The sequence below is a fragment of the Sphaerodactylus townsendi genome, linkage group LG07 (assembly GCF_021028975.2).
Source record: "Sphaerodactylus townsendi isolate TG3544 linkage group LG07, MPM_Stown_v2.3, whole genome shotgun sequence".
Classification (NCBI taxonomy): domain Eukaryota; kingdom Metazoa; phylum Chordata; class Lepidosauria; order Squamata; family Sphaerodactylidae; genus Sphaerodactylus; species Sphaerodactylus townsendi.
Genome location: NC_059431.1, coordinates 70,931,623 through 70,957,730, shown reverse-complemented (window position 1 = coordinate 70,957,730; position 26,108 = coordinate 70,931,623). Strand labels below are relative to the sequence as shown.

The 26,108-nt window shown below is 40.4% G+C and overlaps 1 protein-coding gene across 1 annotated transcript; it reads right to left on the bottom strand.

Moving 5' to 3' along the window:
* Position 1: 1 nt before the first annotated feature.
* On the bottom strand, positions 2-26,108 carry LOC125437246 (F-box/LRR-repeat protein 20-like). Its single transcript, XM_048504708.1, has 8 exons — positions 25,985-26,108; positions 22,218-22,372; positions 19,935-20,012; positions 16,597-16,786; positions 13,199-13,326; positions 10,970-11,086; positions 3,742-3,852; positions 2-881 (listed from the first exon to the last, which is right to left on the bottom strand). Exons 4-8 carry the CDS (start codon positions 16,720-16,722, stop codon positions 755-757), a joined length of 609 nt encoding a protein of 202 aa, XP_048360665.1. The 5' UTR covers positions 16,723-16,786; positions 19,935-20,012; positions 22,218-22,372; positions 25,985-26,108; the 3' UTR covers positions 2-754.

Sequence of the window (26,108 nt, the reverse complement as noted above, 5' to 3'; positions counted from 1 at the left end):
AAGTTCTCGTAGTCTGTGTCTATCAAAAGTTTTGGGCTTCCAATACTCAACAATGCAAGTTTGCTTTGAAAGAGCATCGGCGATGTAATGCAGATATTTACGTTTCTGTCCTTTTTAAATCAACTGGACTTAGAAATGGTTTATAAATTAAATATCACAGTAGACTACCAGCATTTTATATTACAAAGACTTTGACCAGTTTACCCTTATTCTCCTGCATATCTGTTAAAGAAGTTAGCAGGGGATGGGGAATATGTTTAAACTGTATCTTGAATTTCTAATGAACGTGTGTATATGTTTGCATTTTTGCTTATATAATTTCATCATTCTTCACGTTTGTTCTGATTGCGACTAATGCTATACTAAACAATTCATGATTTAAGTTACATATAGCAGTCAATTGTTGAAGGATTTCATGGCTGGAATCAACTGGCTGTTGTGAGTTTCAGCCTGTGTGGCCATGGTCCGGTAGTTTTTGCTCCTACTTTTTCACCAACTACAGTCTAGAAAACCCACAACAGCCAGCTTACGTAAAGCAGGTTTATTTTCACATGTGAAACTGTACTTCTTGCAGAGACCTGCAAATGAGACCTTTTTGTTTCTATTTTACAGATGTTCGAAATTATTACTGAGACAGTAAAAAATATCAGCAGACATAAATCTTGCCCAAATTAAAGTGTATACATCTTTTTAAATAAAGCAATAAAATAGGTACCAATAAACTAATATAACATCTTTTAGCAAAAGAAGTTCCTCACTCAGATGAGAGTTTAGCAGCTGGTATAGGCAGATCATGAAACACTTCAACATTTTTATTGATTTTTTTAATGGACTCTAGATCAGGCATGAAACTGCAGCCGTATAAATGAAGTATCTTCAGTCTGATGGAAGGAAAACAGAACATTAGTAAAATAAACAAATGTGGTATCCTCCAATCCCTGGCAACAGCAGAATAAATCCTTGAAATTCAGTTGCTTTTTAAAAGTGTCTGAGAGTCTTATGGCCCCGCCCAAAAGAGGAAGAATCTAATAGGAAGCCTCTATGGGACCGACGGGGCAGCACCACAGCCCACCGCCTCTGGTTTAGATGCGACTGCCCATTACTAAGTCCTGCAGGACCTCTGGACAGACAGGATAGAGAAATAAATGAAGGTGCAGTCTGTGGCAAAATCCTTTCTGTAGAGGAATATTACTTTCAGCCCTGACCAAAATTGTAACTTTGGCCACAAGTTTGGCTAGAGTCTCATGAACCTTAAAGGCTGGGAATAGTTTCCTGATGGTCTGAACTTCAATTTTTGGTTGGTAACATTATACAGAACAAGGACAATCTGAGAAACAGTTTGAAGCCAGTTTGCCAGTTTTAACTTTAGAAACACAGAATGCTATGAATTGGCTGAAGGTGAAACATCTTAAGGAGGAAGGGCTGTTCTTGGGAATTTGATTCAGGGTCGGTGGATTTTCTGCAAACCTTAGCAGTGCCAATTGGCTTTCACTGTGTGCTGATTATATATCTGTAATAAACACACTCTATCTTCATTCCTTCCCATCCAAAGGAAATGAAATCCTGTCACACCACTCCTGAAACTGGATGGTTCAGAAAAATGAGAATAGCAGATTAGTCTGTCTCTGCCTTAGCAACCTGTTTAAGAATTTAGAGAAACAACTCCATCAGCACTTCGGCCAGGTTCTTGGGCATGTTTGTTGTATAACTAGGATGATATAATGAGACATATTAGATAGGGAAAGGAAAGTTCACTTTCATTTCTTTCCTGACAATATACTAGAATAATAAAAAGCATGTGATTCTGCAAAGTCCAAATGTCACTTCAGAAAGATGAGAGTGAAATTCAGTGAAAGAAGTTTAGAATTTTTCTTCCTATGAGCAGCCACCTGGCCAGTTTTTGACATTCTTAATTTTTCTCCCCCACAGACATCAAATCTAGTCCACAACAGAAATGAAATTTGACTGACTCATATGACTAGATCTGCTACCACACTGTTCTTACGCTGGCTTTGAACAAAACACGTTTTAATATTGCAAAGGGGAAAATGCCAGACATCTGGAATGTTCCTACAACTGAATACTACTGAGGGCCGTGAACTTGTCCTTATTTACAACCAAGCAGTAACAGAACCACAGCATAGTGAGAAAAATATGAAGTCAGGACACCATTACTCCATCTCTAAAGAATGCATTAAATGAGGAAGTGTTTAAGGCAGGTTGAGCCATTCATTTACCTGAAAGGAGACTAAAGGTTATTTTACCCATAACTACAAAGTAAAGCAAACAATAAGGCTGTGGGATGTGAATTCCTTTGGGATGTAATATAACACTCCACATTCACTGGTCTTAATTTTAAGTACAAAACCAATACCTGAACATTCACAGATTCTTAACTCACGTTTGTTTTTTAAAAAACCTATAGCAATTGTATTTGATTCTTTTCTTGTGGCAAGAAAGCTTTTTTGTGTATTTGTTTCTACAGTATAGATGGGGCCTCCTAATTACTTATGTTTTCAAAGGTTCATATGAATTTCCTAAACACTGACACATGAAATAATAGCATTATGCTGCTCCCATGCAAGTAACAATCTAAATGTATGTTTGCAAAACTCCAAGCGCAAGTTAATTTTTAAAATAATAATAGTTTTCACATCATCCAAAAGAAGAGGGAGCAGATTTATAGTAATTAACTTAGAAAGAATTTTAGAGTTGTTCTTTAATGCTGGAATTTCAATTCACCCTGTCCCAGATACTTGGGGAATGGGATAAAGAAGTGGAGGTTACAATGCATTCATACCTATTATTTTCACTGACTGTTCAAGCAATATTTTAGGCATACTGATAAACCAAGAGAGTAACTCCAAGATCCCTCACCAGCTCACAAATGATGCCAGGGTCCATATTGTGGATCACATGATGCAGGCACTTGGATGGCAACTCCTCTCGAGCTGTTTTTCCCCCCAGTGAGCTTCAAGGCAGAGCACTCTTAACCTGTCCTTTCTAACGAGCGTATCCAAACAGCTCCTGTTCCATTTCTCCCAAAAGTGCTGCTGGAACAGCTATGTGTCATCTTCTTTGCTTTAATTTTCACCTTTTCCCCCATTTTGATACAGTGTTCCAGAAATGCATGGCATTCACAGCAGAAATATTGCCTTCTTATTTACAAAAAATGAAAATAAATTACCTATGCTTCCTGCTCTATGCCCGCAATTAGTCTGAGCTATTATGCTGAGAAACAGAATTATCTGTGCTTACTCTGTTTCATTCATTGAAATCCTAATACAGGATTATGTCCACATCTGCACAGCTAATTACGTCTAAAACCTTAAAAATACAGCATGATAAAATACACCTCGTGATCGGAAGCTTAAAATATCCACCAAAAAGTTAACTGTATAAATAACATTTGTTTTATACTGCAAATAATTGTACAACCTTGATTTGACCCTTATAAGATGGGGAGGGGAAGAATTTAAGTGATAGTATTATGTGTATTGAAACAAATGTTTGTCTCCAGTATTACTTGTTCAATGTACTTCCCTTTCCAATACATTTGTACTTTATACCATACTTATACTAATCATATATACTACTCGTGTATATCATGCATTTCCACATGTACAGGATATATATTTTAATTGGGTTTCTTCATCTTACCAGAATACTGTTAAGTCCATGAAATCTTCGTCAAACAGATACTAGAATTAATAAAATGGTATTATCATTAGCTGTACTCACCTTTTACAGTTTTTACATAGTTTTGCAACAGCATCTGAGGTTATAGCCTTGCAGAAACTAATCTTCACACATTCCAGAGTTCTGAAGCAGAAGCTAGCCAACAAACAAACTCTAAAACCCAAGAATGAGATGCAAATTACTTCCTTCTTTTGCCAAAACATTTGATAAGCAGTTTAGTTCTACAAAGCCAACTGTCACACTGAACATACAATGAATTTAAACGATCCAAGGAGATGAATAAACCCATCACACTTCAAAGGTAGAGGTAATTCACACTTCAAAGATCAATGTTGAATGTAATAACAGTCAGCCATTAATATTACCGTATGTACTGTATAGTACATAAGACTTTGCTAACTGATCTGATTAGTTTGTTTCCATGTCTGTCATTCATATGCAACTCTTATCTAACCTGTATAGGTATCTCTGCTATCATAGTGCAGGGGTTCTGATGCAGCCTAGCAAGCCCAAACGTCCTCTATCACAACTTACACACAAAGGGAAGAGCCTTGACTAACTCTAATAAAAGTAGCTGAAAGTTCATACCAGGAAAATTCTGAATGATCATTATCGGTAGCAGAATGATCTTCGGTATCTGTTCTTTTTATTTTATAAAGGTTTTGAAAGAGCAGAGTCGCCAAATTGGGGTAGGGGGCTTAAAGGACAGAATTTCTAAGGTCCAAGTCAGCTGGAGGGGCCCCAGGAGTCAGTATCAAGCTGCACTCTGCCAAATGCCTTTCCATATATTTTACTTCTTAATGCAGTTCTGGCTTCAGCTACTAAGGGCACAGGGAAGTCTGAGCTCAGTAAAAGCCACTCTGACCATCAGTTAGACTCACCTTTCCACCAGACTGGAGAAAACTTCCTAACAGACCATGCCAGCCACAGATGCAGGCAAAACATCAGGAGAGAATGCTACTAGAACACAGCCATACAGCCCGGAAACTACACAGCACCCAAGTGATTCCGGCCGTGAAAGCATTCGACAACACAGACCATGGAAAGCCTATCAACCAAGCTAACACTGGAGAAATACAAGCTAGCAGTGCTGATGTAATTACAGTCTGCACCCTGTTAAAAGGTTGTAGTCCCCACCAGACTATTCTTTCCCTCTTCCTTTACTTGCATCCAGCTTTCTTTGCACCCAGTTTTGCCTGCCTTGCTAGATCTTGCAAGGGGATAGATCTAGCTAGATCAATGGTGGCGAACCTATGGCACGCGTACCAGAGGTGGCACTCAGAGCCCTCTCTGTGGGCATGCACACACAGAGTTCATCATGTGGGGGGGGCAGAAAATTCCCCCCACACACACACACACACATCTAGGCTTGTCTGGGCCGCTGGGCACGATGTGAGCGCACCGCAGTGAGCAGGGAGGACTTGACTGGCGGGCCTGGTGCCTGTGCTCTGGGTGGCTGCTGCCCAAAGTGGGGGCAGAGGCAGAGGAGGCGGAGGTGCCAGAGAGGTGCAGAGCGGAGCCAACCATTTTTTCTAAACTAAAACGTCAATATTCCGGTTAAATTGCTGTGTTGGCACTTTGCGATAAATAAGTGGATTTTGGGTTGCAGTTTGGGCACTTGGTCTCAAAAAGGTTCGCTATCACTGAGGTAGGTCTATCCCCCACTGTAGGGATAGAGAGGAATCACCAGCTAAAGTTCTTTCCCTCCACTGTGCCATTCAACCAGACCAGGAAGAGCTAGCAGAGGACAGGATACTCTGGAATAATTCAGCAGAAAGCAGACCTAGGACCATTACTAATGGAACACTTACTTCAGGCCTTTTAGCTGCAAAGTGGGAATGAAGTGTGGTCTTCTCACATTTCTCTTTTAACAAGTGAGGAGGCAGCCTAGTTCCCACCCCTGCAACTAATCTCAACAGGCCTGTTCCCTGGTTTTCTTAACTCTGCTCCTCTTAAAGGCACATAATAACACTTAATAGTTCCAATATTATAGAGCTGATATTCTCTCTCCCCCAATATCTTCCACTCCTCTCTCTCTCTCTTCCCCCCCACCCCCCGCCTCTCTTACATTGCTGCTGTGGTAGAGAGATTTGTTTTTAAAAAGAGAGTTGTCTGGAAAACAGCTTTTACAAGCTTCTCAATCATCAGTGAGGCCAAAACCAGGGTAGGTGGGCTGAAGCAGAAACAGACCTTGTGCTGTTCCTTGCAAATTCAACTCTGTTATACTGATATATCGAAATGAGTATTAGAGAAGCACCATGGAATGGGTCAAGGGGGTGTTAGAATTTACAGCCTTGCTTGCATGCAACAGCACAGAATTCTGGGAGATCTCTATGAACATTCTAAAGGTGACAGTTGGAAACAGTTGCTCCCTGACTGTTGCTGAGGAAAGATGTTATGTGTTCTGTTTAACCAAAAGGCTCTGACTGAAATATTTAATATTGTAGACTATACTTGAAATTGTAACCAAACAATGAACTGTAAATGTATCGATGTATATATAAGTGATACTTTGTTTATATATATAGTCTATTTCTCTCAGTTTAAGTAAAGCTCTCTTATGTTTAATGATTTCTGAAATAAAAAGGCTGGTCTTTAGCAAGATAACTGTTCATATCATAAAGTGCTACACAAAGCTACATTTTGCTCGTTACTCTGCTAACAGGACCATATAGAAATATACCTGTTGTACTTCAGGAGGAAGGATGGCAGAGTAAAGAGTGGGAGGGGTGCAGCTAGGAAGGCTGGCCTTTGGGTGGAGGGAAGAGGTCTGGGCAAAGCTGTACTCACTGGCAAATCTCCCTGATCTGGTGATGAAGCAAAATCAAATTCGTGCTACAAGTGGTCTCGCTTGCTGCAGGGAGACTAAAAAGTGGAAGTGGGGCTTGAGGAAATCTGCCCGAACAAGAATGTTGCTCTGATAGCCATTTGCCCCTGTTGCACACCATATGCCTTGTGTGTAATTGGCCCTACACAGTAAGAAACTGTCAGCTAGAATGTCTTCAGGTCAGCTCATGGTTTCAGTGGCATACCAGACCTAAATGGCGCCTGGAAGTATGACCGGCTCCCTGCGCCCACCCACACCTGCCCGGCTCCTCGCACCCCACTTATGGGAGCCAGAAGAGAAGTCGGGGAGGGTGGGGCTCAGGGAAAGGGCAGAAGCCAGCCTGCAGGGAGCCAGGGAGTATGGGGCACCACAGTGGGCAGCTCAGGCAGGCGCTGCCACCTGCTGCAGAACCCTGCCCCTCCCCCCACATCCCTGCAGGCCGGCTCCTTCTCTTCCCAGGCTCTGGGGAGGGTAGAAGCTGACTGGCAGGGAGCCTGGGAGGGCGAGGTACTGCAGCAAGCAGCCCAGGTGGGTGCTGTGGAGCCCCATCCCCACCCCCCGCATCCCTGCAGGCTGGCTCTTGCTTTCTCCAGGGCTTGTGGAGGGCAGAAGCCAAGCTGCAGGGAGCCCGGGACAGGGGCAGGGCACCTTGGTGGGCGGCTCTGGCACATGGCGTTTTGTCACATGAGGGGGGTGCCTAGCACCTCCCCATGTGACAAAACAATGTGTGCCTGGGGGACATGGGATACCCCATGTCCCCATAAGTGGTATGCCTCTGCATGGTTTGCCTTCCTCTGAAGTCTATAATATGCATGACTCATCTAAAGCCAATTGTACCAGGTCTTTCAGTATTCAACTGTGCTCAGGTTGTGGCGCATTATTGTCTAGTGCGAATATTGTTTGGAAGAAGGCTGATCAATAGATGACAAAGCCTTGTAACAGAAGGAGGACATAGATAATGCTAAAATGATGGATGTACCAGAGGCCATATCTGAAAGTCTTTTATTTCATGAAATGATACTACGAGATAATGATCTTCAGACAACCATTAGAAATGGAGGGCAATAAGAATCAAGGATGTCCATTAAAATTATTGCAGTAATTTATGTAATTGTACGGCTGTCTAAATAACTGCAATGCAAACATATTTCAGTACAGTGACATTTAAATCCATCTAATGATAGAAAAAATTGCCATATGAGAATCAGTTGGAAACTTCACTTAAAATAATGGAGTAAAAGATAAATGGACTAGACTACACAGATGCAGTCAAGATAGCCCAGCAGCACTATACTGTATTAAAAGAACACAGAAGCCCACAATTATGGATGTTACCATAGCTACCTGGGAAATGCTATCTTAATGCCCTACAATTCAGAAAGGGACATTGAAAATGTACTGGGGAAGAAAGCTGTTATAGCATTTTGTCTCTTCTCTAGTCTGTATCTTAATTAGCAGACCCTTCTGAAAAACTCCAGCGGTGATGCAGAAAGCGCTCAACACTGGCAACTGTCGTGTTATTATGGAAGCCTGTAGCCATAGCCACTGGCACACTTTAAAATACTCCAGCAAGAAATATGCCTCCATTGGAAATAACCTACTAATTAAAAATATTTTAGTTTGTCACAACAGCCATATGAAAGTCTGTCAGTAATGAGAATGTATATGTTGCTAAATTCAAGTCCAATTGCAAAGATTTGCAGGGTATAAGCTTTCAAGAGCCAAACTCCCTTCATCAGAGATGAAGCGTTGACCCTTGAAAGCTTATACCCTGGAAATCTTGCTGCTCTTTAAGGCACTACTAGACTGAAATTTAGCAGACTATGGCTATCTATGTAAAATTCATCCCTGATATTGTGTTAGGCCATTGATCCATTTCATTCAGTATTGTTTACTCCGACTGGCAGAAGTTTTCCAGAGCTTTAGACAAAGAAAGGGCATTCCAGATACCTGCTAATTGCAATTCTTTATCTGAAGATGTGAGATCAAACCTGGGGTCTTCTGCATACAAAGCACATGCTCTATCATTGAGCCACAGTCTCTTATCTAGGAAACGCAGGTTATATGGTCTTAAGGAAATAATGTGGAAAAAAGGACACAGCCTTTTAATCCCTATGAATTTGTTTTGAAATTATTCATCTCAAGGTGTGAAAATGTTGCACTTATTGGAACTCATGAAATAACATTTAGTTATATCTATTTTTAAGTTTATGAAACAAAACAAGGCCATTTCAATCACTATTTCATGGGCAGTTACTTTTAAAGACCAGATTGAACTACATCACTGGCAGGGTTGTCTGAAGCATTAATTGTCCTTTACTTGGATCAGCCCCTATTTAATTCTGCTCAAAGCATTCCTCACAGGGAGATTTTTTTTGGCAAAAATTTCTTTGAATTTCCTCTCCTCACTGTGGTCTATTCTTTCCACAAATCCTCTTGCTCTACTCAGAGTTTAAAGAAGAGCTTGGATTTATACCCCGCTCCCTTTCTGTTAGGAGACTCAAAGGGGCTTGTAAGCTCCTTTCCCTTCCTCTTCATATATCAGACACCTTGTGAAGTGGGTGGGATTGACTAGTCCAGGATCACCCAGCAGGCATCATGTAGAGGAGCAGGAAAACTATTAAGTTCACCAGATAAAACTCTCCAGATTAGAGTTCATGGTTCTTAGCCACTACATCAAACTGGCTCTGTAGCAGTGGCGTAGGAGGTTAAGAGCTCATGTATCTAATCTGGAGGAACCGGGTTTGATTCCCAGCTCTGCCTCCTGAGCTGTGGAGGCTTATCTGGGGAATTCAGATTAGCCTGTACACTCCCACACACGCCAGCTGGGTGACCTTGGGCTAGTCACAGCTTCTCGGAGCTCTCTCAGCCCCACCCACCTCACAGGGTGTTTGTTGTGAGGGGGGAAGGGCAAGGAGATTGTAAGCCCCTTTGAGTCTCCTGCAGGAGAGAAAGGGGGGATATAAATCCAAACTCTTCTTCTTCTTCTGTAGTAACCATCAACTGTCTTTGTTTGGGATGGAAGTAGCATGACACTTTGAAGAGACTCACATCATATTTTGATTGACACAAATTATTAATAATAATTCAAGGTATTATTCCTTTATTCTGTAAAACTATCAATTAATTAACGGGGGGACACCATTTTACATGCGATCAGCAGGGGAAAACAATGTTAGCTAATGTTTCCGCATGTATTACTAAGAAATTTGTAATGAATTTAATGAGCAGATCTCCTCAAAAGCACCAAGAACATGATACATGGGAAATTTCTTTGGCACCATTCCCAAATACACTAATGGAAATAAGTGTTGCTTTTGTGCACATCTCATTGTTTCAAGAAAACTTCTCCATAAATTAGATCTTTAGTCTCTGTGTTTGCTGAGCTGTAGTTTATACTGTCTAATACTAAGAATGAATTTAAACGCTGCTCTGCAGACAGCAGTTCACACTGTGAAAGTTAAACTAATTCATCCTATTTATGAAAACAAGAGCAGAGACATTGGCATTTTCCACGTGGTTCAAATATCCTGGGATGGGGCAGTGACTTTTCCTGGTTTGTGCAAGATTTTCACACGGTTCCCAGTTCTAATTCAGGGGTGCCCCGGGGCATTTCCCTTATCCAGGGATTTCAAAAAATCGCCAAATTGGTGGTTCTTTTCATATATCCCATGCTGATCCTGCTGCCATGCGAACACTGCAGCAGCTGGGCCGATTTATTTTTCCCGCCTTGCCTCCTGATCTGCCCACCCCAGCAGCCCACTGCCCTAGCTTCCCTTTCTGACATCACGTTCTTCTCTCCCATTGACCGTTGCAGCCCATCCTACCCCGACATGTCCCCCCAAGCACATTTCCCGCTCAAGACAGCGGCCTGCCGACATTCCTCCTCGGTTAATGGGGAGTGCGGGTCCAAAATTTCCCCGTTCCCTCCTTTTTGCATTCTGCGTGCTCAAGAGGCTGTGCTTGGAAACCACACTCGTACAAAAGAAATGTGAGTATTTAATCCTGGTCTTAACTCAATTCCTACATGGAAACGTGCAGCAGTGCGAAGGGAGGAGCCAGGATAATATTGACCCAGAATTTACAATCCCTGTTGTACCCTGGTGTAATTATGCCATGCGGAAAATGCCATTCTATTACTAACTATGACAATATAGTTGGCCAGACTTAATTTTTGCTGCATATGTTCTCAAAACAGAAGCAGTGTTGTATGGTGGTTACAGAGCTGGATTAGGATCTCGGATACCTAGATTCAAATCCCCACTGCCATGGAAGCTTGGTGGGTGACTTTGAGCCAGTCACAGTCTAAACTACCTCACAGGTTATTATGAAGATAAAATGGAGGAGAGGATGATTAGATAAGCTTTTCTGAGTCCCACTGCAGAAAAAGAAGTAAAATAAATAAATCTTTAAAATTGTATTCTGAATGTTCAAAAATCTTACCCTCTTTTGCTTATTGCTGTAGAACTCAAATCAAGGTGAAACAGTTTCCAACAACTTCCTGCCAAAGCTTGAACGCCAGTGTCAGTCACCCCTTTACAGCCACTAACATCAAGATACCTAGATTTTTTTTAAAGCATTCAACATGGCAAGATCACAAAGTAATCCACAAATAGATGTGGCAGCATTATGAACACTGTTAAGTATGCAAATGATCTACTGTCATAACAGACTGCATCAGAAAATGATCATTTAGGAAGGGTATCTGAACAATACATTTACAACAATTTGAGGCAGGAAATAAAACGTTTCCTCCATGGAGTTCCACATTGTTTTTACCCCTAAATGTTTTATTTTCAGCTTCAAAATGTTTTAAATGAATCCCCTTTTAAAACGATTACCTGGCTGAAACATTTTTAAAATGTCTTCAGTTGCTGTGCAATCTATTGCTTATGTTTTCCACGCTTCCCTACTTCCTTCAACTTCCTCCTAGGCTTCATTTTCTGAGTTCACTCAGTTGTCCGTTATCTATTTATTTGCAGCATTTCTCTGTTTGTTCTTTTATTTGGGGGGGGGGGGTGAAGTCTTCAAAGCATTGCATGTACAAGGAGTATAGAATGCAGCCCAGGGCTGTGAAGCATTGATTCAACACAGAACTCAAAAAAAGTGGAGGGGAATCACATAATGGCAGCCAGGGTTAGTTTTGAGGAGGTGGGTGCAGACAAAAAGGGGGGATTGAAAATGTTTTACGTTTTACAAACGTTTTAGGAGATCTGTGCAGAAAGGGCCATAGTCAGTCACAGTCCAAACATCTCATGTAAAATGAGCTGTGTTTTGTGTTGCTTTTGATTATTCAACAGGCTGCTTCTATACTTTGGACTTGCATGGCTTTTGAAGTTGCAGAGTATCTACTATAAACGCTGCATAATAAAATAATGGGGATACAATTTCACTTGAAGTAATAGTAGGTTGGTTCCAAACTGCTGTGAACAGAAGGAATGGTGCAGGATGTGTTTTTAAGAACAGAAGTCAAAAGAAGGCATCGGTGAAAATAACCTACTCTTTTTGCAGAAATTCTTACAAAAAGTGCAAGAGATCTATACAAATGTGGGGCATTTTTCGCCCTGTACCCCTCTTCCCATTGCAATAATACACCCTTCTTCCGATGTAGTTCCTGAGGGACCTTAATTTCAAAAGCAGCAAGAGCTAAAAGGAAGATCTGTAAAGATCCTTCCACCAACTGCTTTTCATTTACAATAGCTTATATCCAAATGATTAATTAAATACTTATAAGAACATAAGAACAAGCCAGCTGGATCAGACCAAAGTCCATCTAGTCCAGCTCTCTGCTACTCGCAGTGGCCCACCAGGTGCCTTTGGGAACTCACATGTAGGATGTGAACGCAATGACCTTCTGCGGCTATTGCTCCCAATCACCTGGTCTGTTAAGGCATTTGCAATCTCAGATCAAGGAGGATCAAGATTGGTAGCCATAAATCGACTTCTCCTCCATAAATCTGTCCAAGCCCCTTTTAAAGCTATCCAGGTTAGTGGCCATCACCACCTCCTGTGGCAGCATATTCCAAACACCAATCACATGTTGCGTGAAGAAGTGTTTCCTTTTATTAGTCCTAATTCTTCCCCCCAGCATTTTCAATGAATGCCCCCTGGTTCTAGTATTGTGAGAAAGAGAGAAAAATTTCTCTCTAAAGAGTCCCAAACGCTGCAGCCTCTCCTCATAGGGAAGAGTCCCAAACGCTGCAGCCTCTCCTCATAGGGAAGGTGCTCCAGTCCCTCAATCATCCTTGTTGCCCTTCTCTGCACTTTTTCTATCTCCTCAATATCCTTTTTGAGATGCGGCGACCAGAACTGGACACAGCACTCCAAGTGTGGTCGCACCACTGCTTTATATAAGGGCATGACAATCTTTGCAGTTTTATTCTCAATTCCTTTCCTAATGATCCCCAGCATAGAGTTTGCCTTTTTTACAGCTGCCATGCATTGAGTTGACATTCCCATGGAACTATCAACTAAGACGCCTAAATCCCTTTCCTGGTCTGTGACTGATAGCACTGACCCCTGTAGCGTGTATGTGAAGTTTGGATTTTTTGCTCCTATGTGCATCACTTTACATTTTGCTACATTGAACTGCATTTGCCTTAATTAAGATTATTAAATACTTAAATACTTAACAAAGAGATGTACAATAATTCTCTTTTTCTTCAATCATACCTGATTGTTGGGAGGTACGTACTTATTTCTATTAAACTGAGATCAGTTACTTGAGAGCAAGAGTTGAGAACTAGACATTCTAGTTCAGGACACTTCATTGCAATAAAGCGAACTACACAGTCCTTCACCTGCAACACAGTGGAAATGAAAATGTGAAGATTTGGATGATAGTCCTTTGAATAATATAACCAATCCATTTATGAATTGCTAAAATAAATGCTTTGCCTCACACAACACACAATAAGGAAAATTGCTCCAATATATCAAAACACAAATCATGTTAATGTCCAAAATCTGTTAGGAAAGCAATTAGGTAGTAAAAAGATAAAATCCATCTTGCATCTCAGCTACTGTCTTGATAGAACTATCTATATCCTGTAAAATTTAAAATATGTTCTGCCATAACAATTACCATATATGTAGCTGCAGAAGCACCAAATACACACAGAACCAAGCTTTATCTTCCCACTCTTTACTTAAGTACCTTAAAAATGCTGCAATACAAAAATACTGCAATACTTTTGACTTCTTCAGTGGAGTTATATGTATTTTACAGCTTTAGATGACTCATCACATGACCATTCTTTGTTATAGTGTGATGAAGTATCCCCTTCAGGGATAGGTGGTGTACTAAATTTAATAAATAATAATAATAATAACCATAATTTTCAGTGTAGCATAAAATTCTTCAGGAGTTCATTGTAGGATTCAGGAGATTCTATACATTTCTCAGTGCACTAAAGAAATGGCAGGTCAATGTACAAGTCTGTACTCCACTCTCAATTAAAAGAGGGTCGGTCTTACAGAGGTTTTTTTTGCTACATCAAGCACAGGCTGAATGGAAAACAAAAAGGACATTGATTTTAGCTTCTTAATAGGGCTTGATTAAATTCCAGAATTGATAAACTAATTCTATACTTCACTGTAAATTTGCCTGAACAAGATAAAAGTAAATGAAATTGGTTTTCTGTGCAGTCTACATAACTATTACATTTGGACATAATGACAGTTGTTTTGTGTTTACAGATCTTTCATTCATCTTTCCATATTATTTCTTATCACTTAATTACCACACTTTTCACTATAATCATCTTGTGTGTATAAGCCTGATGGAGTATTTTAAAAGAACAATCCCCAGTTTTATGGTGGATCAATAGAACATTGCCTCCCACCAATTATACTTGGAAAAAAATATATTTCTGAGATCAGAACCGAAACATCAGCTATTGTTGATCTTTTAGGGGTCCAATATGGGATAGAGCTGGATTCTCATAAGACTCCCAGTAAGTTTATACAAAGAAAACAGATGGAAAAATGTTACAAAGTTCTGCTCCTATTTCATGCTTCATTGAAATGAATAGAATTGTTCTCAGGATCCCTATCAGTTCACCTTTGTCCTACAATTCCAGTCAAGTTCACTGATATCCAGCTGCTAGTAGACACAGGGGGCACTATTTGAGAAAAACCGCATGTTCCCTGGGATACATGTGGGCTTCCACAACAGGACCAATAGCACCCCTATCCCAGGGGCTACTCAGGAGGGTGTAACACGGTTTACAATTATACTGTTATTCTGTTGTTGAAATCAAACCCTTCTAAGTACAAAATGTTCTAATACACCTAACCCAAATGTCGGCTGTAAAAGCCACGAGAATGCATAGCCATAATTTTTAAATAGCTTCCTATAAAGGAGTGCTTGTGCGGGGGTGAAGTCTCTCTGTGTTTACAGGACTCTCAGTTTTTACAATGACTTCTGCCTTATACAAATAAAATCACCCCAACGTCAAAGCTCCTCAAGGTTTCAGCATAAATAAAAACACCAGAAAAAGTTCATCAGTCAGGTCAATATAAATTACTTTTTGACTATACCCTTTTCCACCAAAAGATCTTAGTGCATTTGTGCGTGTTGTGGTAAAAGTGACAGGAGAGTCTTTCCACGGTTGAAAATAGTCCTGATCCTCTATTAGCATTTTAAAAATTGTCTTTAAGCGCAACCTTTGTCAAAACCATAATTCTGTGCACTACTGAACATTTTACTTTGATAAGAGCATTTCTAGTGCCTCAAACAACTATTGGCAAAACTTGCCTTGTTCTGTAGTAGTGCCCACTATGTTCTGCCAGGTTCAGGAACCTCAGTGCTGTTGCAGCCATTTTCAGACTGGCTCCAGGAGTTTCCACTGCTTGCAATTCATCCAGTGGCCATTTCCATGTAAAACGTAGGAGAATAATTTTTGTTTATCCCGGTGACCCCATGCATGTGAGGTTTTTTCTTTTCTTTTGTTTACAGGGAAGTGTCTTTGTGCTTCACACAGTGTATATCTGAATAGCAGTTGCTCAGAGGACAGGTCTACCTCCTATTAAGAAGCACTGGGAAAACCTGGCCTCTGCAGGTCTACCTGCAATTGAAATGCTTTTTAAAAGTCCTCCAAACAGCTGTTACTATGTGAAGCTGCAAAGACACCTCCCTCAAAACAAAAAAGAAAAAAACCAGATCGCCAGGATAAACAAACTTTCTTCTACTACTTTTTACATGGAAATGGCCACTGGATGTGCTGCAAGCAGAGGAAACAACTGGGGACAATCTTAAAAATTACCACAACAGCAGGAGATTCCTGAACCTGGCAGAAAATGGCAGGCACTACTATAGAACAAGGCAAGTTTTGCCAATAGTTGTTTGAGGCAATATAAATATAAATGATCAAAGTAAAATGTAGTTCACAGAATAATGGTTTTGACGAAGGCTTAAAAATTATTCTTTAACATTCATAATCATTCAGGGTGGGAAGCAAAACTAGGTAGGCACTAGGACCATTAAGAAGCATTCCACTGAAAAGAAGGTCCAAGAAGAAGTGGTGAATTAATTCACAATTGAGCTTAGATCTTTCGGTGGAAAGGGGTATGAGTGGTGTTAAAATGATTCACAAACCTTGAACTTGAACACGGTGGAAGTTATGTCACATTTGGACAATGTATGGCACTGACTTTGGAAATAGGATTGTTTTGGAATTACCTCAATTTATTACAACCTTTGATATAGGATCTTTCATCCATGGAATACCAAAAGATGGTTCCAGTCACCTTTGCAAGTGTCTTTTTTGTCGCTGTCACAATTGTCTTTTTCAATTTTAGGAATTCCATGTGCACATAATTTGAAAGTAAAATTTTAGTTTTCTCTCAGATTGTTTTGCCATATCATTTTCAAACTTAGTTCCATAATACTACAAGTTTATTTAAGAACAAACAAACCTTGGCTTATCAGTATTCCAGTGAGAGCCCACGTCTAATCTAATTTATGCCTGACCACCCTAGGAAATAAATATTCTTACACTACCCATTTCTGACATATAAAAAATAATCTGTGATACATGAATAGAGAACAAAGTGCTAAATGGCCTTACCATATTAAGCCCTGTAATGTCAAGACAAATTAGCTTTTTCATATTATTCACAACTTGGGCCAAGCAGTCTGCTGTAACCTTGTGGATTCTCCCAATATTCAGTACCTTCATATTTGGACATTTCATGGCAACATATCTTATGTATTTTTCAGTAACAGCATGGCAACCAAGTATTTCCAGTTTCCTGAGACTGGAGAAAGAGAAATAAGAAAGTTAACATCATAGTCTATATTCAGTATACTACTTATGCTTGTCATCTAGACAAGATAAGAACTATGCTGGTTGGGAAGACAAAGTAACAAACAACAACAACCTTTATTTGGCATTTAAGGGAAGGCAAAGTATTTAGCAGGTATTAATTCACAAGCCTTAGATGTGATTATAAACGTCAGATTGGACTACTGTAACATGCTCTGCTAAAAGCATCTCAGAAGGTTCAGTTGGTACAAAATGCAGCAGCAAAACTCCTTGTCTGAGGTTAGCTGCTCAAAAATACAGCAACTCTTGGAACTGTGTGTATAGCAAGTCAAAGGATTTTTCTGTGGCAGGTCTAGTCCTCTGGAGTGGCTTTCTTCAGAATACATGGAGGGTACTTACACATTCCACTTTCAGGATGACATATCAAATGGTTTTATTTCAGAGTGCATGCGGTGGGGGGTGAACTATTTAGGCAGGCCTGGCTCTGTTTTTATCTTGTGAATTTTTATTTTGTGGGCTGTTACATTGTTTTTATCGTCTTGCAAATTACTACATTGAAAGCCACCTTGAATCTAAAGTGACAAGGTAAGACATACAATAGTTAAAGAAAGAAAAAGGACCTGCATTTTGATATTATAAATTTATAAATTCCTGATTTCCCATACAAAAAAATATAGAAGCAGTTATTAAAATTACTGGCTTAATAAAAAAATGCAATTGAAATATTCTAAGCATATTAATCATTAGTTATGCCACAAATTCAGTGAACCTCTCTGGCAGACAAACTGACCTTGTTCAAAACTCACAACCAGACTTTTTCTTGCTTTTTGTTTGCAAGCTTGACAAGTCTTAATTTAATTTTTTTTTTAAAAAACCTCACAACAAGACTAACCCATTAAAGATATGTTCAGACTGCACTGAGCAACCTGAACATCTGCCAAACACTAAGTTTGCAGTTACTCTTAAGCAGAAGCCAACTTGCGGCTGATCTTCATTCTTATGTACTCCCTTTTCACCTCTGCAAGTTGTTGGGGGCAAAAGCAATACTTTTGATCTTGGAATTGCACAAGGAAGAGAAAAAACTTGTTTCTCTTCTCTCCCTTCCAAGATGGGTGGGGACAGATGCAATACTTTTAATCTAGTCTCAAAGACCTGGCAGCTCGGGGAAAAGGAAACGGCACACTTCCTGGAGTAACAGCAAATGCTGGCAAGAAGGAGCAGCCAAGGGTATATTCAACTTGACAACTTAGGGCTTGCCTCCAGGGAGGTCTTGGCCAGAAATCAGGGATGTGCATACTTCTGTATCAGATCAAATGCCTGCACTGCAAACATCAGTATGGTTATGTACCCTTGGACACTGTAAATATTGGTCTGATGTAAAATTAATAAAATTGACAATTTTCTCATCCCAGCTAGTGGTGGAATAAGATACACCAAATTCTTCCCCTTTTGTGGGATGGAAGCTTGTAGAGAACGGCTGCCAGCCAATGTCACCCAACTGCTAGATTATCACAGAGCACCATCCAGAATATATGTGGATGATTAATTATAAATCAGCCCTAAGAACTCTGACTGGTTGAGTGGTGCCAAGAAGATGTAGTCCTAATTACTTCCAGGATAAAGCTAAACTGTTTTTCCACTTTGTTTTCAAATGCAAAAGATTTCACTCCAAAGACCAGGAGATGCAACTCTATGTCTATTAGCCTTTTCCCACCAGTATCAATTGCTCAAAAAAATTGCTTCCATCCTTCTTCAACCAACCTCTGGCTAAGTTATTAACCAATGAGAAAGGTTTTTGCAATCACTGGCACAAATAATTTCACATCCAAACATTTTAGAAGGAAACAGGAAGTTCTTGTTGCAAGGCAATGAGGTTGCCACGGAGTCCTTTATCTTCAAACAGTGGGATACACATCATGATTTCTACAGAATAAAATTTCCTTTAAGAAAAAAGGTGAGCTGGTATTATCCTGAACAGAATAATTTCAGCACTGTGTCTTTTTCATGCATTCTTTGCCAATTCATAAGTCGTAGGCTGTATTCCCAAACAACCAATTAACATACAGGGTCAAACCGCTGAAAATTGATGCAAAGTGCTTGATTGATGACAATATTATTAACATAAAGTAAGGCAGCCTGCAAGCAAAATCCTACCAGTCTTTCAAAGCCCAAGAACGTACTTGAAATCTTACACACTAGGTAATAGCAAGCATTCTTTTTATAGGCTGATTCTGTTATTAATCTGATTAACAAAGGTGCAGAAAGAATATACTGTACGTGTATTTTACTAACAGACCTCACAAGTTAAAAAATTACAATGATTGCTATTCTTGAAACTCTGATCATAAAAAGCATAATGACATACTACTTAATAACTTGTGATTTTTTTAAGTCTTAGCTAAAATAAATAATTCATTTCCCTCCATACAAAAAACAACTTCTTTAAAAATAAGCTACAATAAAGGATTTTGTTACTGGGAGTTACAGCAGTGTTAGGCAAAAGAAAACATTTGTTATTCACAAACTATTCTGTTCATAAACTACAGATTTCTTAAACTTAAACCTCCAAGCAGGTCACACAGAAGCAAGGTCCATTCAGGAAAGCACAACTTTAGCATAGTGTGTGAAATGCACCAGGAGGGGCTGGAGCCTATATCTGTGATTAATGGGTTCGGCTTTCAAGTTTCAAGATTTGAATGCCAATCATATCTAATCACTGCTTCATCTCATGTTCCCAATTATATAATGTTTTGAATAATGTCTTGGACATTCTTTCTTTTTGTTTCCAGAAAGTGACACTTGCAGACTGACAACCAATATGGTATAGTGTTTTAAGTGCCAAACTAGGATCTGGGAAACCCATGTCTGAATACCTGCTCTGCCATCAAAGCTTGCTGGATAACTTTGAGCCAGTCATATTCTTTGAGCCAAACTTACTCCCATAGAATTGTTGTGATAATAAAATGGATGGGAGAAGAACTACGTAAGCCACTTTGGGTCCACACTACAGAGAAAAGCACAGTTTAAATATCTAAACAAATGTACACGTAGAACCTTGTAAATAACATGAAATGGTGGTGATGGAACAGGGACTTGATGCTGAAATTTTGGTAGACAGATTGTGTTGAAATATGAATTACCTTTTCCCATGCTTTTCAACTAAAGCAGCAATCGCATAATCTGTAATCTGGCATCCATTAGCCGAAAGACACTGCAGACTAAAGCACAAAACAACAATTCTTTACATGTCTTTAAACAATTAATCAATGTATAGTTCAGATGAGGGAAGACTGTGACCCTTTCCGCACAACCAAAATAAAACATTTTGAGGTGGGAAATAAGAGTTCCATGTAGTTTTTAGCCCAACATGTTTTATGTTCAGCCGCAAAACATTTTATATGTATTTTAGCAATTCTTTTTGTGAAAATGTTTTCAAAACATTTTCACTTGCTGTGCAAATCTCTTTAAAATGTTTTACAAGCCTCTCTGCAGTCCCCAGACTTTCTTCTCAGTGCCATTTTCTGAATTTGCTCCATCATCTCACCTGTTTATTTCCATAATTGTTTTTTTTTAAGTGTGGAGTTATATCTTCAAAGCTATGAAGAATCACAGCTATGGAGAATCAAAGCATGAGGCTTTGAAGCATTAAAGCTACAAATTCACGGAGAAGACAAAATAAAATGGGAAAATCACAAAACGGTAGGCAGGAAGCATTTTGAGAGGGGTGACTGCAAACAAATGAGCAGGATTGAAAATATTTTGAAAACATTTTCAGTGAATTGTATGGAAATGGCCACTTTTGTATGGTGTGCTCTTGTCTACCCCAGACAAAATACATATGAATGATTGCATAAGTGCTTTTTCTGCTATGGACATACTGGACAGCCAACATATAACTTCATCTATGCACACACACCCCAACAAATTTTCAATCCACCATTCACAGAATATAAAGGAAACCTCTCCTTTTAAGAAAACTAAGAAATGGACAATTTTATGGCAGAAATGGTGGAGTTCCCAGACTCCAGGAGCATGATAAGTGAATCCTGTCATAATGTAGTTGTGAATTTCCTGTGATGTGCAGGGGGTGTTCTAGATAATCCTTGAGGTCCTTTCCAGCTCTATGTTTTTATCCACAGAAAAGACAAGCTGGAAAGTACCCCCACACAACTGGGAAAATTAGTAAATGAGACCATCAAGTCCGGTCACTGCTAATGTACAGTCCAAGTTGAAATAGTTATGACTTTATCTGAAAAGTATTTATAGCAAATTGATTGCAGTGGGTTGCAAAGCAGTCTCCCTCCTCCTGTGGGCCAGAACCCAATGGGGCCCTGATGACCTGGAACAATTCCATAGGTCTACACTGTGCAGACATATGACAGAGAAACATTGTTTCTTCACTGCAATCATCATCATAGAGTAGGTTTTAAAATTAGCTCTAGTCTGTGGCTTGTTGGATTCCTCCTGAGTCTTTCTCCATGGCTGCTATAGCTGTATCTCTTGTCGTTTCATCATCCACAGCTACTCTGTGTGACCTGCCAGCAGCTGAAGGGCAGGAAACTGCGAAATCAACTTACGTGAAGGAAGGGGTCTATTAAGGAGCCTGGCTCCATAAGAAAATAATGCCAACAGAAATTAAGGACGGTGGCCAGCAGGAGACTTAAGTCTGGACGGAACAGCAATAGTTGAAAAGTATCTGCTCATCCTGGTCAGGAAATGGCTTTGGTACCTGGGACTTACACCTAGCCATCAAAAGTACAACTCTACTGGCCCATCCCAACTATGGCATCTGATTGGGGGGTGGGGTGGAACTGGGCCACTGAAGACAGAGATGGCTCAATTCATGCCTCTGCAGCTGAAACAATGAGAACAAGGGAAGGAGGCTAATAAGAATATGGAGTAGAGAAGGAGGAGGCAGAACAGGAGACTGGATCAGGCAATGGAAGCAGCGGTCATGGTATAAAAGTGAGCTCCAGGTATGAGGAGTGAGGAGATATAAGAAAGAGTGACAGAAAAGAAGAAAAAAGCAAAGCCAAGGGAGGAATAAGAAAAGAAAAAGTGGAGAGGGTCATGTCTTACCCCAGGAATATGGAGGAAGGCAATATGGAAGGTTTTTTCCCTTGTAGAAGGAAGATGGCCTGCTCCTTACAGAGGCATCTTAGAAGGAACTCTAAGATGGTGAAGAGAATTATGCCTGAGGCCATGCAAGAGTCGCCAATAAAACATTTAGCACCTCAAACCCTGTGTGAGTCATGTAGAGGATCAATGTGCCTCTCCCCCCCACCCCGACTCTATTACACTTTCACTTATTCTCTAATTAATTAACCAATTATTATTCACTTGTTTCTGCAGATCTGTCATACAAAATGATGATGTAAACACTCAACAGCAGAAGAATGGGATTTGGCATTTGCTATGTGTACCTTTCAGAAGAAGTTACTAGGCTGATTATTCCACAATCAGTTGATCCTGTCCAGCTTACATCTATAGTAGTCAAAAGATTACAGAAAAGACTTGCATGAAAAAGAACTGTGTCCCCTCTTAATCCAAGGCCACTGCAGTTTTTTATATTCAATTCCTGGATAAAAAGAGAAACAAATAAAATTTTCTACAGAATATTTTCCTTCTCAAATAATACCAACCAAACTTTCCATATTAACAGTGAGAAAATCAATATATAATGTTCCTCAGAATATCTGGAATTCTGTTTTGTTCACCCTTTTGTTCTGAATTGAATTTTTGTTGTTTGAATTCTTTTGTTCACCCTTTTAGGAATCTACTTCTATGTTTATTGTCTTGGGCTCCCTTCCTTCAGATTGAGTTCCTTTCCTATCATCCTCCCAGTCCTAAACCTTCCGTCAAATTTCTTGCAAGTGTATCTTTTTTCACCAATATTATTTAGTTCTTATTGACCCTTGACCTGGTGTAAGGATTACTGCTCAACCACACCTCTTTTTTATTTCCTTCATGGGTTGTTGTATCCTAGTGAAAAGATCCTCATGATCCATAAGAGATGGGCCAACTTCCCCTCTTGCAGCATCCCTCTAGCTTCACCCGCGTGTCCCTTGACTCCTAGGAACAGCATTTTAGGGGGGCTTTGGGGAGATGAAAAGTCACCTCTATACATGGAGTGTAGAAATGATCCATTGTTTGCCAGCACTCTATGATAGTCCATAGTTTTTTGGTAGACTCTTGTAAACATTTCACGATAGGATGTCAGCAATGGCCAGGTGCAAGTGCAAGCCACAAGCAACAGCTGACAGCTCATTGTAGCCTAGTTATCCACAACCCTGCCCTCATTTTTTAAACAACATTAAATATTCACAGACAGAACTCAGAAATGGGACAAATTTTAAGAAAACAGTAAAAGATCTCAAACAGATAGCTTTTATAACATGTTGTTAACCTAGACACACAAAGATTCAAATTAGGAATAAATTCCCTGAAGTTAACACAATGACTGTGAATAAAGCTGCTATGAATGAGAAAAGAAAATAGCTTACTGTGGACCTAAAACTCCGCAGTTCATTGTAATACAAAGATATTATCTATGTCCAATAAGATTCCCGGCACTGTAACTACTACTATGCTTGTGCATCCAGTTCCTCAAATATGTAGAGCTCCAGTCATATTATTAGAAAGAACTATTACTAAATCAACTAGATCAACAAAGCAAAAGTCTTGCCAAGAAAAACACACAATCTTGCATGAATTGAGAAGGGTGGCTTTGACATTCTTAGTTTGCTGCATGAATGCAAGCACCACAATGAGGCCATTATACCTTTCTGATAGTAGAAAATAATTAAATCTTTCAAAAGTCAGTAAGATTCAGTATGCATAGGAAGATCAGAGTATGTGAACATTCCCCATTAAATATGTTAATAGCTAAACTGTTTATAAGTGAACGATTATGACTTTTGCAGTTTACATCAACATACAGGGCTGTATGTGAACACCTGTTAATTCATTGAACTCATCAACAGTTTCTTTGCTAATCACTTCCCAGCAGAGCTCACACCACTAGCTGAAGGTCAGAAATGCTTTGTGATGTGTCACAGGGGACTAAAATTTAAAAAGAAAATTGGCAAAAACTGCCTCTTCCAATTTTTGAATGTTTTATTCCATGAGCTCAGCAAGAAAAAAATTGAGAGTGACCAATTCCCCTTCCTGGTGTAGCCCTAGTGCTCATCTCACATCATTCACAAGGTTACCTGACCCTTAGGAGTAGCTGGGGAGTAAGCAGAATACTGTGAGCTAAAGATATTTAGTTAAGCAGAACTATTAACTTGAACAGAATGCCTGTCTCCAGGGAAGAGCCTTTCCCTGGACCACCAGAAATCAAGGGAGTTATCTGCAGGGGCATACTGTCAATGGGGACAAGGGGTATCCCATGTCCCTGGGTGAACACCATTTTGTCACATGAGGGGGGCCGGCTGGGTCATGCCGTGGGATCCAGCCAGCACCTGGTGGTTCCTGTCCTACCCACCCTCAGGGAACCCAGGAAGGGTAGGAGCCAACCTGCTACTAAGCCACACACATACCCAGCCTCCCTGCAGGCCGATCCCTGCCCTTCCCAGGGAGACCAGGGAGGGCAGGGTCTTATGGCATGTGGTCACCACAGCAGCAGGCCAGCCCCTGGAAGATAGGAGCTGGCCTGCCACCTGTTACCCAGTTTAACAGTAGAAGAACATATTTTAAGAAATCTCCACCAGCTGCTAAGAGTGTAACAGCACACAAATATCTTAAAATGGCAATGGGGAAAATCAGCTTGGCAATGCTTTGGGGAAACAGCTCACTTGGTAATGCGAGAGGCAGACTGGGAGGGGTGCATACAGGGAATATAGCATGAAGCAGAGTAACACGAGGAGTCCAAATTGAGTTTAAAATGTTTACATAAATTTGGTTTCAAACACACATACGGGAAGATATAGAGGCGCATACACACAAGTTCCTAGAGATATAAAAACGAGAGAAAAGAAGGTTTGGATGATAGAGAAGGAATTGGGAAGCAGCAGGGTGATATGTTACCTAATGGTTCCAGTGCAGCAGATGAAGTAGAAAACAGGGACTCTATGCCAGCACAGAGATCCAGTAGAAGGACGATATCGTGTCTCACACCAACTTGACCAAGGGAGGTTCAAGTTAGAAATGAGCAATGAGCTTAAGGTGAGCAGGGCTTTTATAGGGTGGATCACCAGTTTGACGGGAAAGGAGACCCTTTGCATTAAGTTTCGTTTCTTACAGCTGTGCTGGCTTGTAGGGGTTGAGCTAATCAATAGCTCTATCTATTGTCCTAAACCCAGGGGTTGGTAGCCAATTGTTTCCTTGATTACATTAGCAACACCTTGAATAGGTGGTTGGAAGAGTGAGTCTCTGGCTATTGTAATTTAGCTGAGGTAGCAAGATTAAATCAGGAATGGGAGCACTTAGGAGCTTTTAGGAACAGCTGAAGGGAAGGAAGGTTGCAGCATCTCAATTCAAGGGATATTTTACATTTGCAACTCTAATGATTGTAGCTCTGGCTTGGGTGTGGTCATCAAGGAGCAAATGAGTAGTTTTATTTCCTACTGATTGTTTGCTATTTCTTTGGGCTTGCTGTTAGCCCATTTTATCCTGCACCACACCATATATATTTGTTAGCCTTAATATCACTCAGCAATATATATATCTCACATATACTTTGTATTTATAAATATCCTGGCTTGGATGCGTGATTTAAAATGTGGGGTGTAAGGGGTACATAACACACCACAGTGCCCACCTGAGCCACCCGTCTAGGTCACCTGCTGCCATGCCCTGCCCTCCCTGGCCTCCCTGGGGTGGGCAGGAGCCGGCCTGCAGGGAGACTGGGGGCAGAGCTTGGTGTGCACCCCCCGCCCGCTCGATTGGAGGCCTCGCGGGCTCACGGCAGGCTCCCAAGCCACAAAGGTAAGTGGAACACAGAGATGGGGGGCATGGGGTGCCCAGAGCAGGTGTTGCCCCAGGCACCATTTCCCCCTGGGTACACCTCTGGTTATCTGCATCTATCAGCAGTTTCCACTGATAAACTTCTGGATCCAACCCAATAAGTTTACCTATGCTCATTTTGTATCATGTTTACATAGAGGGACATCATTAAATAAAAAGTCATTAGAACTATGTTGCTAATATAACAGCAAAAAGTCCAAGTCCCTTCTAAATGTAAAGTTACCTTGAGTGAGCCTTTACATTGTTGAAAGAACTGTTTCAGTCCCACCTCAGTAATCTTCTGGTTTTCACTGTGGCAATGATCAACAGTAAAACTCTGCGGAAGATGACTCCCCAAGTTGATCAAC

What these genes read in the sequence shown, in the direction of transcription:
- LOC125437246 (XM_048504708.1), bottom strand. Translation starts at nt 16,722, where the DNA reads ATGAAATGTCCAAATATGAAGGTACTGAATATTGGGAGAATCCACAAG. An exon ending in ACATTACAGGGCTTAATATG is followed by an intron (nt 13,327 to 16,596) that starts GTAAGGCCATTT and finishes ACTGTGTTGCAG; the next exon opens with GTGAAGGACTGTGTAGTTCG. An exon ending in ACAGCAATAAGCAAAAGAGG is followed by an intron (nt 3,853 to 10,969) that starts GTAAGATTTTTG and finishes CTTGGGTTTTAG; the next exon opens with AGTTTGTTTGTTGGCTAGCT.